Here is a 16,692-nt window from a genome sequence, read left to right as displayed (position 1 = left end):
ACCTCATACTTCATATGTCACACTGCAGCGAAGAACCTGTTTTGGATCCTTTCTTAGAGATTTTAGGAGGAGTTTGTCGACAGTAACAATGTAATTCCCCAATGACTGTACATCTAGAGTCTTAATTAACATTTAATAGTAAAACACAGTAAGGTTCTGTTAAATCAGATATATTCTTTTTATACAGAAAAATCTCCCAAAACCTTTAAGTCTCTCAAAATATCCAGAATTTCTTTTTCACAACCAAAGTAGCTTTTAATTGGCCAAACAGATCTTTAATAACTGATTGGTACTCTATACTTAAGATGGTTTTACTCTATACTTTATATATGTGTCCATTTGACATGAATGACGGGTCAACTTTTCAAAGTGCATTCCTTTTTTATTTAGATTGTGAAAAAATCAGTAGTACAGGGTTCGATGGTCTCGACTAAGCTTCGGCTAAATCCCATTGAGCTTTTGCTTTGAGAGATTCACAACACTACTAAGTAATGAATTACAATTCCTGCTTTGAAAATGTTAGTTGGATAAACTATGAAAAATTTACAAACAGTAGTGAAAGTACTATTATAATTAGTATGTCAATATGGTATTTGGTTGACATTTGTTCACTTAAGACCAATTGGTATTTAATGTACTAGTTAAATACTAGTTCAATTTATTATCTCATCACAAGTGATTAGGGTCTAAGTGCCTCAGAAGTTTTTGTACTTTTTCTGTCATTTGTACTAAGTAAAATAGGATTTTCCAGAAAATGTCTTAAAAACTACATGTAAGAAACGGAACCTGTAATATAAAACAATGATGTGTATACTCTGTGTACGTTTTACATGTAAATCTCGGCCAAAACTAACAAATAAAACATGTAACAACAATGTTTTATGTAATGGGGTAAAGAGTCAAATGTTACAGACCTGACGAACACAGAGTGATTACAGTGACTTCTTACTCAACATGTGAATACAAAGAAACAAATAGAAGAGGAAATGTAAGTTGCAGATAAGATCTTAAATAAACAAGTCAATGACATGAATGAAGATAATTTAACCATAAAGCCATTTGAGATATTGAATGTGAAACCAACACAGGATGTGTTGACCAAAATAAACAAAAGGGAAGTTTCAAAAAGGTGCGGAAATTACCTCAGAAAGATTTTTCTTAATAAACCCTTGAATTCAGAGAAGTAGTCAGTCTTAAAGTAATTGGGGACTGCGTTGGTCTCAGGACGGAGAAAAGATATCGAATGGAAAAATTCAACTTCTTTGGGGGTTTATTTTTTTTAAATTTTGTTTGTTTTTGCCTTGGGTTAACAATTTTTTCATCGGCTCAGCTTCTTGGAGATTGTAAGTACAACTACAGAATAAAGTTGGAAAAAGGGAATTAAAATGTTCTGAATAATCACAAATCTGACATTTGAAACACTGTTATAGTTGAACATAAAGCAAACATAGTGTGAACTGTAGTTAGTGAAGCCTGAGCCTGTAGCTGTTCTGTTTAGTAACTGAAGGTAATGTTCTTAAGAAGATTAAGGTGACTTTTCCAGTCTGAAAAAAAGGCAACATTTCCCTCATGGTAACATAAGACTCAACAGAAACCTTTATTTAACCAGCAACAGTACTGAAGAGGTTGTTGAAAGGCCAGTGCAGGTATATGTTGTAAATGTACTGTAAATGCAAATGACAGACATAATGCATGACTGCGTCAACCATAAGTTACTGCCGCTGACTCTTCCAGTGTCGTGCTGTGTGGAGGTACCATCAGCATTCACTGTTTACTGTTTCCACTGACAGATAGTGGCTGCACCTGCTCGTGGTCTCACTCTCCATTCACACCATCTGCAACAACAACAACCACACCATGGTAAGTCTCATTCTAAAACATCCAATACAAATGTTCACTGTTGCTAACTGAACCTCAAGCTATTTTCTGCCAAATCTCTTTTTTTTTTAAAATCAATCCTTAACGTCTTTATTTTCCCACTTTCGCCTTCTTCTATTGCCTCCTTTGGGCCCTTTTCTCCAGGTGCTGAATTGCAGCCTGATAGTTGACGTGCTGGAGAAGTATTATTTGTCCCCTTTCTATGCCATTGAGTTCTGCATCGGTTTTCCCGGCAACCTCTTGGTCGTGCTCGGCTATTTGTTCTGCCTGCCCGTCTGGCAGAGCTTCAACATCTACCTCTTCAACCTGGCGGTGTCCGACCTCCTCTTCCTCTGCACGCTGCCACGCCTCTCCTACCTCTATGCAAACGACCAAGCGACAACCAGTCCGGTCGCCTGCGTCATCAACCGCTACGTCCTGCACGTCAACCTCTACTCCTCCATCCTCTTCATGGTCTGGCTCAGCATGGACCGCTTCCTGCTCATCAAGCATCCGACGCGGGACCACTACCTGCTGAGGCCCCGGACGGCCCTGCTGGTGACGGGGCTGAGCTGGCTGGCCGTCAATGTGCAGGTGGCTCCGATGATAGCGCTGATGGTTCAGGACCTGCGGAGTAAAAACTTGAGTCACTGCAATGATTTTGCCAGCCTGAAAGGAGACGTTGACCCATTTGGATACAGCCTGGGGCTCACCGTGACCGGTTACATCCTTCCCCTGCTGGCACTGTGCGGTTTCTCCTACCAAATCGCACGTCTGCTCCATGCCCAAGAAAGGGCTCTGGAGCACAGGGCCACATCGTACAAGCGGGCTCTCAGGGTCGTTGCCTCGGCGGCGGCCATGTTTCTGGTTCTCTACACTCCGTACCACGTGCTGAGAAACATTACGATAGCATCGCGGAAGCCCTGGGCCGGGGGGGAGCTCTGCACGTGGATGTACGTGCAAGGCCTGTACATCTTGACCCGACCGCTGGCCTTCATGCACAGCGTCATCAACCCCGTCTTCTACTTCCTCATGGGTGACAAGTTCAGGCAGCTTCTGTTTGCTAAGCTCAGGAAGCTGCTCATAAAGACAGCAGGGCAAACACCACCAGCCTGACAAGGTCCCTGCGTGAACAGGTATCGCACGTCCACACATGTGAAACAGCTCCGTCTTTACATTTCATGTTTTATAAAAATGTCGCTTATATGCTTTCCTTTGTTTCATTTTGTACAATGTTTTCATAGATATAGACAAATCTATCAAAAATATTGTCAAACTGTGTGTTATTATTGATATTGAGAGATGTTTTTAGTGACTATTATTTATAATGTTGTATTGTATTGACCTCACTTTATTCTTTGTAACTTGATTTAAAAAAATTCATTCATTTCTTTCAATGTTTTTTTAACGTCATGCATTGAAAGGTCAGTCCCTGTTACTGTTTTAATATTAAAGCTCAGTTTATATCTGTTTCTGTACTTATATTAGTTCTGAATGGAATAAAATATACCTTTACTTATAACTGGCTCTTTCTCATTTTACTAACGATGACAAATATCAACTGTAATTTTCTGTAATTTTTTTTAAAACACATTTTATGTTTCAACGTTGGCTAAAGCAGTAGCTTCCTCTCAAGAAAGTATTTGTGCAACTGGTGTAAGTTCTGTATACATTTATTATACTTCTTTTTTTGTATTTATAATATTCTTTAAACGCTGCTTTTATTCGTTTTCATGTTATATTTGGCATGTTTTTACTTTTTTTTGTGTAAAACATATTGCAACCTATTATTGGGGGTTCTGTATGAATAAAGACATTATTGTTTTTATAAAAAAGTTTATATATTTTTTATTATTCTGTCGTATCATCTGTTTAAACCTAGTGATATTTTCTAACAGTTCTAATATATATATATATGTCCAAAGGTGGAATGATCTGAAGGTTTTATAACTTTTCATACTTGACTTTCATTGACCTCTGATTGTTAAACTAAAACCCTGAATCCTCATTAAATGCATTTAACTTCACACGATTGGCCAGGATCAGCCGCCTCAGTCTTAACCACGATCACACGAAGCCTGAGCCGTCATCTCATTTACACTGGCGTCTCTCCGGGATGAACAAAGGGTGAAGAAAGAATGAAATATTAGCTGTGCAGGTTTCGTGTTTCGTAAAGAAAGCCAGAGGAGCGGCCCCGAGAGGGAGCCGTGAGAGATAGCAGCAGGAAAGTAAACGAGAATACAAACCTGAAGCACTGTATTAAATAAAATGTGATAGCCTGATGTAATAACCCTTTTGAAAGATTATCCAGTGTAGGAGTTCACACAACTGAGGCTGGGGGAAATTGCATCTCAGGATACATGCTATTTGTACAGCTTTTCTTTGTGAGGTTACTGTTTGTTAAATGTGTGGTTTCTTGAAGTGGTTTCCTCAAGAGATTAAAATGACTTAACGCAATAAAAACAATGCCCTGATGAGCCAATTAGCTTCAGATTCATTTAGAGAACTTGATCTTTGAAAATCCTATTTATTTAATCCTATGTATCGTCCTATCTGTGTGTATGTGTGTTTGTGTTGGTGTGTGTGTATTTGTGTGTGTGTGTGCCTATTCACATCCTTGTTTTTGAACACAGCAACCACTTGTCGACATTCTACACTTTACTTATGTAATCTGTACATAACAGCTAGACATTATTCACGGTTTAAATCATCTGCCGTAATCCTTTTCACGTTACTGTTGTTAGCCGCCTGCCTGTCTGCACACTGGGCCAGTGTACAGCAGGACCACACGAGTGTTCCACTCCACACCCGGGAGCTGTGGCTTGTTTTGTTTTATGCCTCTTGACGAACGAGGTTGACCTTTTCTGAATCATGCTCTCGTGCAAATGGATTGTTCACACTCGTGCGTCAGCCTCTCTGCCTCTCCGACCTCTTGGGTACAATCTGTGTGTGGGTGGTGGATTGGTGGACATATTCGCAGTTTGGTTGCGGATCATCTGTTCTCTCTGCAAAATGAAACCCTCACATATCACCGTGTAGCGCCGAGGGGATTTGTTTTTTGTCGGGAGTTAGAATATCCTCCTGTTCTCTTTCGCTGTGTAAACTCAGGTATATGATCGCAGTCACCAGCTCGTCCCGCCCTGTTTGCTGTCCTCTAGAAACAGAGCTGCAGTTGGACAACAAGAGAAAGTTTTAACACCCCTCGGCTTTTTCAACATGTGCACCATTCCCTGTTAGGTTGAGTAGAAGTGTGTGTATCCTCATTTGCCAGTTCAAATAGCTCTTTGAAAAAACTCTTTGTCACTGAAGCGCAATGAATCCTGGGATAGGTTCGGATGCCTGCCCTGAGTCGAGACAGTTACTGTTGATCACATCACTTCTTCTTCTGCTTCCAGCCCTTATGATTGTCTGCACCTGTCCGAACGTGTTTCCTGCCTCCCTTGTGTACTTAGTCTTTGTGTTTCCATTTGTCTTCATCTGTGTTTTCTTGCCTTATGTTTGTAAGCCAGTAAATTGTATTTGATTAAATAAGTTGTCCTTGTTTTCTGTGTATGTCTGCATGTGGATAGAGTTTTAAAACAAAGGTTACTTGAACTTTCAAACCGGTGGGAAAAAAACGAAGGATAAATGAAATAAATGCTCTTGATTACATTTTTGGCTTGTCTTTCTCTTCCTTACGCGGGACGTGATCGCACACAAAACACAACTCATTGGTGGTAAAAGGTCAAGTCAATTTATTGTCAGATGACATCAAAGTGAAAATGCAAATCAAACTCTCTACGAGAAGGAATCCAACACACACATAGCAAGAGCAATATTTACAACTGAAAACGAAGCAGTGCTTAATGAGAAGAGCCACGTTTCTCAGCAGTGCTTTGACTTGTTTGAAAAGTTACATACTTTAAGAGGTTGTTTTAATGTATTTTTTCTAAACGAGTCACTGGAAAGAAAATGACAGAGGGAAAACATCGAAACAAAGACGAGCCTAAAAGCTGAGTCAAGAAAATCCTTTCTGTTCCATATCAACTGCAACTAAGCTCAGTTGAACCTTTACCTCCCTGTTATCTTTCTGATAGCCAGAAGACACAAGGTGAGTTCTCCCACTGACATAAAGATAAACAGGGGGAGACAAGTTTATGGTTTCAAGTCATGACTTTTGGACTTTAAGGGCTAAAGGTTGAATGACAAACTGCAGTGAGATCAGTGTTACGCATGTAGTAAATGTGCTAGGCATTTACTTAATCTTCTTTCTACACACAGTTTCATGTCATAATTTCCTCATGAAGCCAGGACATGGTCTTACAGGTGAAATTCTAGCTTATTTATTACTCAACCAATTCCCGTGAAATTTTGATTAGGTGAGGCACGACCATGAGCCGAGGAAACACCCCACCAATCTTGGTGTGGATCTGGAAGAGGGGGCAGATCCAGGCATGGTTCAAATTCATTTTCGTTAATTTTTCTCACAATGATTCATGGATCTTGACGGCCTTGAGGCAGGAGTTCTATTCTAGTTTGTCTGTTTGTTTGCATGTTAGTTAGAAGCACAACACACAAAAATACCAGTGATGAGCATGAAACGTGTTGGAAGGATGCTCTTTCTCTTTAACAGAGTGCAACACCGTCTCTTTTCCATTCATCACATGTGTATGCACGGTGTGAGGACTGCTGAGAGGGCGCTATAGCATCGGCTCTACTTGTATCTAACTCAAATAAACAGCAGTACTCTGTGCGGAATGTGGCTTATCATATTTATTTGGGTGTAGCCCTCATGCTACAATGCAAACAGGCAGAATCATGTATTTATTTTGTTACTTCTGCATGTGGGTGTAAATGACACTAGATGCAGTTATACCATTGAATTGCACCATAGTTACTAATCCAGCATAAGTGAGCTGTTATTTGTTTGGTTGCTCAAACTACTCAGGTTTAATTCTGTCCTTGTTTTTGCTCTTTTTACAGAAAACAGCACTCGCTAAATTTTTTAAATCAACGTCAGTGACCTTCAAAGGAGAGACGTGATTTTGCAATAACATCCACACGTTCTCAGGTTTCAGTGTCAGCTTGCGCTCAGTGATGAATGTGAACTATGGCCGAGGCGACTGTATTTTTTTGCTGATTGTAACAATCCTCTACTGCTTTGCCAAGATTTGTCCTGGATTCTGCAAACCTCTAATGGGAAAGCAATTTGTGTAATGAGTGGTATGCATGACTAATATGATCTTGAGGCAGTCGACAGGTAGCAGGTCCTGTAGGGGGAGGGAATAATGAGCAAGGGCCAGTTAGTCAGCTAAAAATAGATTAATGACCATACCAATAACAACTTTAGCGATGTTGTGGGGTTTGACTTCTCATTCCCCTCAGATTTCTCTGGGTAATTTGATGGTTGTTGTGCACGTTTGTGTACAAGTGATGATTACCTCCGCCTAAGAGAAGGAATCTGTTTGTTTTTGAGGATTACACCAAAGCAACAAGGCTGATTAGCATGAAACTCAGTGGAAAGATGCAGTTGGTCAGAAATGAACCCAATAAGGTTTCATGTGGATTCTCTGCAGATGAGGTTGAGGTGTTCCCTCTATAGTGCCATTCTATTTTCATATGAATTGTTATTTACTCAATCTAGTATACGTGAAATACTTTTAAATATTATTTCAAATTCTCATTTCCTGACCTGCTATTTTATGAATTAATGGGCCAATAAATGAGGTTAACATATTTCTAAATATATTTACAGAATTATAGCCTGACCAACAAACAAGAATTAAACAATAAAAAGTTAAACACCAGAAGGAGAACAAATTGCACCTTAACAAACATTGGCGCGTTGTGGCGACAAGTCAGGAGTTTTTACAAGTTCTCCTTGAGCCACTTGATATAGTTGTCTGTCATGCGGCGTCCAATCAGGAAGTCGGTCGGCCACACGGTGAACATCAGCGCTCCGTGAAATCCCGTGTCATAGTGTTCATGTGACACCTCGACACCAGCAGCCCGGAGCCGCGTGGCATACATGATGCCGTCATCTCGGAGCACGTCATACTCACAGGTCATGATGAGGGCCTTGGGCAGGGAGCGTAGGGCCGTGTCTGGAACCAGCAGCGGCGACGCCCTCGGGTCGGCCAATGATCGCGACGGTCCGTCCATCCCCACTGCCTCCCCTTCGACTCCCTGCACCACAGCGGGCGCACTGTAGTTGTATTCTCTGTGGTACGTTTCAGGAAGGAAGGCGCTCCAGTCGACAAACTTCAGCAGGCTGGAGGACTCAGGGTTGTTGTGGGTGTTCGCCATCATGGCTCTGAAAAGAGCCTTGTCGCTGGTGAAGTACTCGCTCCAGAACCGCACCATGAGGGTCCGGGGTAGAATGGGCATGTCCTGGTTCTGCTGATATGAAGGAGTGTTGAGGTCCAGCGCCTGCAGCACTGGATAGATGAGCGCCTGGGCCTTCAGCTGGATCTGCTGTCCAGGCTCTTTCAGTAACTGTGGAGTGAGATGGAGAGAATAAAATCAAATAAAATCCTAAAGGAAAACAGTCTATTTCTCCATCAGATGAAATATGAGCTGATGGTTTTTCTAAGTCAACAGCAAGTGATCAAATGTACCAGTCATGGTTGTCAACTTCGAGCCTTCTCAATTTGTCTTTGTCTCCATAGAGCTGCCAAGAATTACAATGATGTACGGTAACTGTCTGCGTGAGGACAAACGGGCTAGAACGCGCTTTGCTCATTGATGCAGGGAGATAAGAGGACTGGCTCAGTACTGACGTGGTCCAGCAACAGTTGAATCAAAAAAGTTTCCTCAAATTCTTTAACATTGTGAGGGAAGGCATTTTTCTAATTGTTTCGGATTTCTCAGAAAATAATTCAAGAATCTTAAAAAAAATCTAGCATTTTCAGGGGACTGATATTTATGAATTTGATGCTCCTCAGTATATAAATCCGGATCTAGGGAATTTAAATGTAAATAAGATGACTATTGAACCTTAGTGGTATTATATATATATATATATATATATATATATATATACTTCCTATACCTGGGAACATGAAACAAGAACGTTTCTGGGAAACCCTAGTTTTACAGTTTTCCCATGATTATTCTTCATATTTGCTGTGGTGCAGTAAAAAGAGGACTTCATCCTCGCCATGACTTGGCCAGCATTGGCCCCTGGTGCCGGGCCAACATCATGATCACACATGGGCATGAGGAGAAAAGTCGTGGGGAGTCCTGTAAAGCCGTTCTTGGCTCTATAGGCCGACATCACAGTTGATGTGAGGAAGAATTGGAAATGGCGTGAGATTGCTGCCTGTGTAGTCCCGGTTCTCGTAGCAACCAATCCGCCCATGCTGCATGGCTCAGTGTTTACATACAGATGAAAAATCATTTTGATGAGTTTTCAACTCATCCTTTATGGCCTTTAATCGTGCATACAACAAAACATAGTCTTATCTGTTCGTAAGACTTTGTGAAGCTGTGCTAAAGCTCGCAGGTAGCATCAGAAAATTCACCCACAACCTAAACTTAGGTCACTATTAGAAAATGAAATTCCAAAGAGATTATCTTGGGAGAGTTGCACTTCCTGCTATGCTGCGGCTCACTGTCTCCAGCCTCACGTTATGTCCTCAGCTACCTGTTGCCGTTGGCACTGTGGAAAATGTGGTTGTTCTTTCTCTTCTGACCTAAATCCTTGTGAGTGCTTGTTTACTGTGGATTTGACACCTGTTACTGCTGCTCAGCTGCAATGAGTTCTCTCTCCTTGTTAACATGGATTTGTGAGAAATTTGCTCTAATTGAACACCGCTACATAGCTGAGATCCATCGCACAGCTATACATGTCAGAGTACATCAATGTTGGCCATCTCCGGCGCTAAACAGGCGTTCTTGTGGTTCAGTAATATTTTCCATAAACCGGGTTATTCATCTTGTCTCATGTCATCTCGTCACATAGGATTTTTATTTCCATGCTGACAAAAAAAAAGCTTCAGAACCTGTTGAGAGACGGCAGCGGCCAGGTTCCCTCCAGCGCTATCCCCAGACACAGCCGTGCGTCCTGGGTCCACAGAGTACTGGGCCAGCACCCCCTTCTGGAGGAAGTGTTTGACCACACGGTACACATCCTCATACGGGACGGGGAAGTGGTGAGCAGGGGCAAGGCGGTACCTTTAAAAATAGAAAAGGTACAGGATTAAAGCTGGAACATAAATAAATGAGAGGACAGGACAAGACAGAAAACTGTTTGAGCTTGGGAAAAAGTAAACATGTTGATAATGTCAAGAGATGACATAGCAGGATGGAAATAAGGACAAACCCTCGGAGGTTTTTTTCTTATTAGCTTAAGACTGAAATTGGTTTCAAACAGAAGTACAAACAGTACTCAGATGTCTTGTTTAATCTGATCATGTTTGGGAGAAGGAGAATGAAGTATGTGAAAAAAGAAAAGCTGCTGCTGCTGAAGCAAACCAGGCAGGAAAATGTAAAATCACACTGTTTTAGGAAAAGCTGAGACTGAGGAAATTGCAATAAATTGACAACTAATACACATGAACAAAATAATGGTCTTTCAGTTTGTGTTTGTTTTAATTTTCAATGATTCCTCCAGGGAATACATAATGGATCATAATGAAAAGGCACATATACTTGAGGACATACAAGTATTTGCAATTTCGGTGCACTACCATTGTGGTTCATTTTTAAATGTATCTGAAGTTTTACTATTAACAAGAAAAGTCCAAAAGTGTGAGACCATCTTGGGAAACTGGTAAAAGGTTTCAGTTGCATGACCGCAGTGTTTTGTAATATCCTAGGAACCCAACAACAGACAAGTATAAACACCCAAGTCATTTCAAATAAATTCCTATGAACTTGCTCACTTCAAATGTGTTGCAACAGCTTGAGGGCAAAATAAGGTCCATTACATTCATTCACTTAAAGAGTTTTCTCTTTTTGCACTGACCCGTGCCCTGCTGGTGTCATCTATATAGATGGTTCAGTCTATGAGCTAAAATGTTACACATGGCTGACCCTGAGACCGTGAAGTGCTGGAATTACCCACTGAACCTCTAACAAATTGCACACAGGAATTTGGATGGAGGCAGATAAGGAAGTGTGCTCCCACAGCCCGTACACACACCGATCCAGTCCGACTGGCACTGTCAAATACGGTGCATCAACAAACACAATTCGCACACATAAGAAAAAGAACATGTGACTTAGTGACTGAGTCACCTAACTTGTTGACTGCTAAAACCTTGAGGGTGAATGAGGGGATAGAGAGAGTATCGGCAGGACAAAGTTACAGTGCAGAGGACTTAGATGAGGACTTAGAAGCGGATGTGCCAAAGACCTACTGTGAGTTCAGCAATGAAAACCTGTTTCTACTGCATCCTCACTTCCATCTGTTCTGTGGCTAAAAAAGGACAGGCTCATGAAAAACAGAAAATATGTGCGCGGAAAAGTGCTAAGGAAAAATGGCTTTTTTATTCATCAGTTACACATCAGTTAGTAAAGTTAATGTTTGTAATTTGACATGGTGAGATGGGGCAGCACCCTGCAAGTTTGATTCTTAGTTTGCGGTTAGTGGAGGAAGCATACAGAGTCAGAGAAGTCATTAAGGATAAGATCCATCACTTTCTTAACATAGAGATAGAATGTTCTTTTAACATTTCTGTTGATTTCTCTGAGAACAATTTGTGGCTTTTAATGGGAACACACTATTAAGGAGACTGGCATTTATGAGTGTGAGCAATTTGATGCAAATCCAAATATAAATCCAGATCAAGTGAATTTGCATTGGACTGTTGGGCCTTGTCAGAGGTCTGTGCTCTCTGAGTGTCATTATAATTGGAGATTGATGCAGGGGGAAATTGTTGCTGTGTTAATGACTCAGCAGTATTTGCGCCGTATCATCTGCATAAAGCTGACTATAGAATAATACTTACTCCACAGAAAGAACAACTGCATCGAGCTCAGTGACTAATTTTCTGGCCAGGAGATCGTATGGACTCATTCCTGCAAGGAGAGAGAAGACAGACAGGTCAGAACGGAGATTCCAAAGCACCTCAGACATCCACAGAGACTGACTTCCATCACCTTACATGAGAATAACGCTGCAGATTAACATGTCTAGCAGCCTGTCTTGGCAAGAGCCACGTTACTGTAATAGCTGCAGCCAGTCAACAGATTGCACGAGCAGCATGCCATGTGTCAAACTGCATGCCATGTCTTTAGGTTTTGGACTGGCAGGGGTAAACACCCTCTGAGGTCGCCCACCGCTCCGGCAGCCGGCACATTATTTCCTCCAGGAGAACCCGAGAAAGCTTTTTTGCATTTGACAGTTTGTTCATTATTAATGTAGCTGTCACCACAGCTGTCGTCGGGCGCCTGTAAAGTCATTTATAACATCAATCAAACGGTGAACGCCGACTCTGAGTAATGGTGTTATTACCGCGCGATGAAGACATCACAAGAACATGGGTACTGCCCACTCATCCATCTCTGACGCAGACTTTAGTCAGAGAGTCGTAATTATACGAACCAGACAACAGGCCGAACCGATCAACTTACGGGAGCTGCCGAGACACCATCCTCCCCCGTGCAGGTATATGATGGCTCTCCGGAGTTCTTCGCCATCGCCATGTTGCTTCGGCTGGTAGAGCACCACCTCCACTCCGTCAAAGTTTTCCTCCGTCACCTTGACGTGCTCGTCGGACTCGGGCACCACCCTTTCGGCCAGAGTAATGATGTACATTACCCCCATGTAGTCCTTCAGCCCCAGTAGTTCACTGAGGTCCGCCTGGAGAGAGAAGCATATTACATCATTTACCCTGTATAGCAAAGTTACTGTAAATCAGTTAATTCTACGAAAGCGACCACCCTGACCAAAGCTCATAATATCCTAAACAGAAAGCCCTAAGATGCTGAACTATGTGACCACGTCACAGCGCGAGCGAGGGAGAGGCTACAGTCATGTGAATGTTGTCTGGTAACACGTCAGAAGCCCCCTGGAGTTATTCATCTTTAGACGTCTTTGATGAGTTAAAAAAGAAATGAGGCTATAAAAGCTTCACCCCTGGTGGATCTTGTCAGATGTGGCAAGCAGTCTGTGGCTGGCATGAGGGGAATCAGCTGATGCACTTCTGCTGTGGCCACATTTCAGAGAGTCATCCACTCCAAAGTATCAGGCTTTCATATCATGAAAGGAGAAAAGAAAACTACTGAAGCATTCTTCTACTTTCTGCCTAAAATAATTAAAATGATCATTTACTGAAGTAATAATAGAAGGAGCCGCACGGAACAGATTAAAACTTATTGTAAAAGTACTGGAACATACGTCGATTCGGCCACAGCACTACAACCATCTGCCTAACATTGCGTAAGAGTCCATGGTGCTGCCAAAACAGCTCTGAACCGTTGAGGTATGGACTCCACAAGACCTCTGAAGGTGCCCTGTGGTATCAGGCACCGGGTCTCTCGCATCAGATCCTTTAAGTCCTGTAAATTGCAGGTGGGACCTCAGTGGATCAGACTTGTTTTTTTTCCAGCACATGCAAGCACGCAAGGTTTTCCCAGAAGCAGAGCATCACGCTGCCCCCGCACTCTGCATGTGCTCTCCCTGTAGTGCGACCTGCTGCTGCAGCCTCTCGCCCCACTCATTCACATGATGTAAAAGAAAATTTGATTATTTTCACCAGGCCATCTTCTCTGATTGCTGTGTGGCTCAGTTCCTGAGACTCATGCATGCTGGAGGTGCGTTCTGCTGTGGACGGGGGTCAACAAAGGGCACGCTGACTCGCTTTGTGGCCATGCAGCCCCTTATGCACTAGGACGTGTGTTTCTATTATAGCCAGGATTAAGGTTTTCAGCCATTTGTGCTTTTTGGGATGGGACCACACCGGCCAGGCTTCGCCGTATGCACCCATGACCTTTTTCCCACTTCTCCTTCTCTAAACCACTGCATACTGGGAACAAGGCACGACACCTGCAGCTCTTGGAGATGATATGTTTAGCTCTTGTCAAACTTGCTCTAATCTCATGCAAACCCCTTTTTTCATGTTGCAAAATTAAATCAACCTCAAGAAGTGACATTGCGTCTAATCAGTGTAACTGTCACTTGCGATTAGTGTCTACATTCTCCCAGTCTAAAATTGAATTAAAGCCCCCTGACCACGAGAGGATGCCTGCATGCCTAAGCCGACATCTGGTTACGGCTAAAGTAAAAGGTTTGATTCAGTTAGACGTAAAAAAACAAAAAAATACATAATAAAGATAATCTGAATATTTTAAGAATAAAAATGTTCATGCTAAAAGTCTTTCAAACTTAACCCACTCTCCCTGCAGCAAGAAATAGCTTTCATTCATTTCATTTTCAATTCATTCATAACTGTGATCTAATAACTCAAATTATGTGACCTTCCCAGTCATTGAATTGATTAAATATTACCTTTTAACAGTGACGAAGACGTATGAGAATAAACCCACTGTTTATTTTGCTCTGAGGTTACAACAACCATGTAAGCACTTAAAGCAAACACATCACAATAAGCTCTGTGCACCGCAGGCGTCTAACACTCATCAACAGTTTCCTTAATAGGGTCTATTATTAGAACAGGTGAGCAGGACTATATAACACATGGATTAGCATCTGATATAATCTGGGGTAACAAGTGTGTACAGTATATCTACATCAGCAAAACACAGTAAATATTTAACGAGGCGCCTTATACTCACTCTGAGAACAGACAACAGCAACAAACTTCAGTATTACTGTATTAAATAGAAGTTTAAATTATCCAAATTTGTATTAAAGTGAATAAATAAATACAGCCAGGGTAGACAGGTAGATTAAAGACTATTTGATCCTGTAGGGATCCATTCTAAAGTGGCTGTCAGAGCCATGCAGACCTAATGTCCAGCCAAGAGGTGCCAGAATCCATCTGTATGCATCATTCTTACCATGTGGCTGAGACTTCTGAAGAAGCAGTTGGTCAGCATGAGTTTCCATTTCTCCTCTATCTCCTCGGGAATGGGCTCATAAATATAATAAGCTGTGAGCGAGCAGAGGGCGACGAATAGAATTATGCTTCCCAACCTCATTTTACAACGTGCGTCCCCGGCAACTGTCTGACTGCAGGCTGCGAAACACCAACGGGCTGTGAGCTGCAGCCTGTTCTCAAGTCGCTCCGGCGCGCGACGGAAAGCTTTTTACGCACGGAATTCAATTTTGACTCCGCACCAGCTAAATGTGACAGCACGTGCCCGGTTGTCATTTGATGGTTATGTCGGCGTGCATGTTCCTGGCTTTCCTTTGCTGCTCGTGCGCGTGCCGCGATGCGTGTCCGCGTCTCGTGCAGCCGTGGAAGTCATTGCCAGTGTCGTTGATATGGAGGCTGGAGAGCGCGCGCACGCCCCGCTGCGCTCACGAGGCAGAACCGTCCCACCTTGGCCCGCGCCGCAAATTCCTCAGGTGCTTCTGAAACGTCTGCAGCTTGAACAGGATGCGTGTGGGAACTCTGTGCCGAGATGAAGCCGGTGCACTAATGTTAACTTTGCACACGGTAAGAATCACATGAGAAATATTATACCACTGGGGAATTCTTCGAGTACTCCAGATTATTTCAGTTTGTGCGCAATAATGTCAGCTGTGTGTAAAGGATCATTGTCCAGTGTTTTCTGCTCTAGGAACCTCCTCAACGCAGCAAAACAAAGTGTCTGTAGTGCAAGTTAACCGCAGTTGTCAGGCAGCCAGAGCTAATAATATTATTGGGTACCAGAGCCAGATGAGTGTCGTTTCTTGGCAGCCCCGACTGTCGACGCAATATGACTCTCTCAGGCACTCAGGCTTTGAAAGGGTCCTGCACAGAGGGATTGATTTAGCTCTGCAGGAGTTGCGTTGTGGTGGGAAGCAGTCAGGCAGGTCCACACAGGCGTGAGAATCTCATTATGTCGAGCATTAATAGCCTCAAAGTCTCCCAGGGGAAATGTAAAACCCGCAATTACTGAAGCATCACATATGAAGGTAATTAAACCAATGTTATAACAAAGTCAAAACTCGAGCTGTATTTTCATCTGGCAGGTTGATGGTGGTATCAGTGCATTCACATGGTTTTTCTGTGGTACCGTTTCACATAGAGCAAAACAAGAAGAAAGGAATAAGAAATATAAAGTTGCACTTAAGTAAAACAGCTTAAGACAGGTTGAAATCTCAAATCCATCTTCAGGCTTTTAGTCAGAAAAGAAAGTAAGGCAGAGATTTAAACTTAAAGCTTTGGTCAAGGTTCGGGCTCTCACTCTATCTGCTTTGAAAGCAAGTAGTGGAACATCATGGGTTTTCACACGGCTATAGCTCTCTGCTGCCGTCATCCAGAAAGAAAGAAAAACCACATGCCCTCCATGTGACTTTCTGTGAACCTCTGTGCTTCAAACGTTCTTCTCGGTCAGGTTGGAACTGGAATTGGCTGGTGTCTCCCTCCACCAGGCATCCCACTCCATGCAGGGAGATGCCATCCGCAGGATCCGGCGTATGTCGGAGGCTCGGTGAAAGCCTCTGTGAGTCTGATCACTGCTGAGCAGTAGAATACTTAATCTCTTTTCTGAATACAGAATCACACTTCAGACGCTCTGGGATCCTCTCTGGAATTCCCCTCCCTCCTGTTTTTCGCCTCCAACCACCGGCCTCCACTCCGCTTCTGAGGGAGACCACCTCAGTCGGTTAGTGAATCTTTCATGGAGCTCCCCTTCACTCGCAGCATCTCCGAAGTGGGGACGATGGGTGTCGGAGGGTGCGTGGGTGGGGGATGTTATCTTCATCTACGTAAGAACCATGCTGTGCAGCACCGTGCCTCA

The 16,692-nt window shown here is 42.7% G+C and overlaps 2 protein-coding genes across 2 annotated transcripts; one reads left to right on the top strand and one right to left on the bottom strand.

Annotated features, from left to right (window-relative positions):
- Positions 1–1,992: 1,992 nt before the first annotated feature.
- Positions 1,993–3,491, top strand: LOC133952183 (succinate receptor 1-like; the record flags this gene model as incomplete). The annotated part of the gene is made up of 1 exon (XM_062386520.1): positions 1,993–3,491. A coding segment is annotated over one exon (981 nt), but the record flags the coding sequence as incomplete, so codon positions are not given.
- Positions 3,492–5,571: 2,080 nt separating this feature from the next.
- aadac (arylacetamide deacetylase) lies at positions 5,572–15,298 on the bottom strand. Its single transcript, XM_062386842.1, has 5 exons — positions 14,803–15,298; positions 12,415–12,643; positions 11,790–11,859; positions 9,840–10,011; positions 5,572–8,331 (listed from the first exon to the last, which is right to left on the bottom strand). Exons 1-5 carry the CDS (start codon positions 14,941–14,943, stop codon positions 7,705–7,707), a joined length of 1,239 nt encoding a protein of 412 aa, XP_062242826.1. The 5' UTR covers positions 14,944–15,298; the 3' UTR covers positions 5,572–7,704.
- Positions 15,299–16,692: the final 1,394 nt, after the last annotated feature.

This window comes from Platichthys flesus, chromosome 4 (genome assembly GCF_949316205.1).
Source record: "Platichthys flesus chromosome 4, fPlaFle2.1, whole genome shotgun sequence".
NCBI lineage: Eukaryota > Metazoa > Chordata > Actinopteri > Pleuronectiformes > Pleuronectidae > Platichthys > Platichthys flesus.
This window is presented reverse-complemented; position numbering and strand designations above follow the sequence as displayed.

Excerpts from the sequence above, each read along its gene's own strand:
- aadac (XM_062386842.1), bottom strand. The coding sequence starts at position 14,943 with ATGAGGTTGGGAAGCATAATTCTATTCGTCGCCCTCTGCTCGCTCACA. Across the intron at positions 12,644-14,802 it reads TCAGAAGTCTCAGCCACATG|GCGGACCTCAGTGAACTACT; the intron begins GTAAGAATGATG and ends TTCTCTCTCCAG. Across the intron at positions 8,332-9,839 it reads CCGCTGCCGTCTCTCAACAG|TTACTGAAAGAGCCTGGACA; the intron begins GTTCTGAAGCTT and ends CTCACTCCACAG.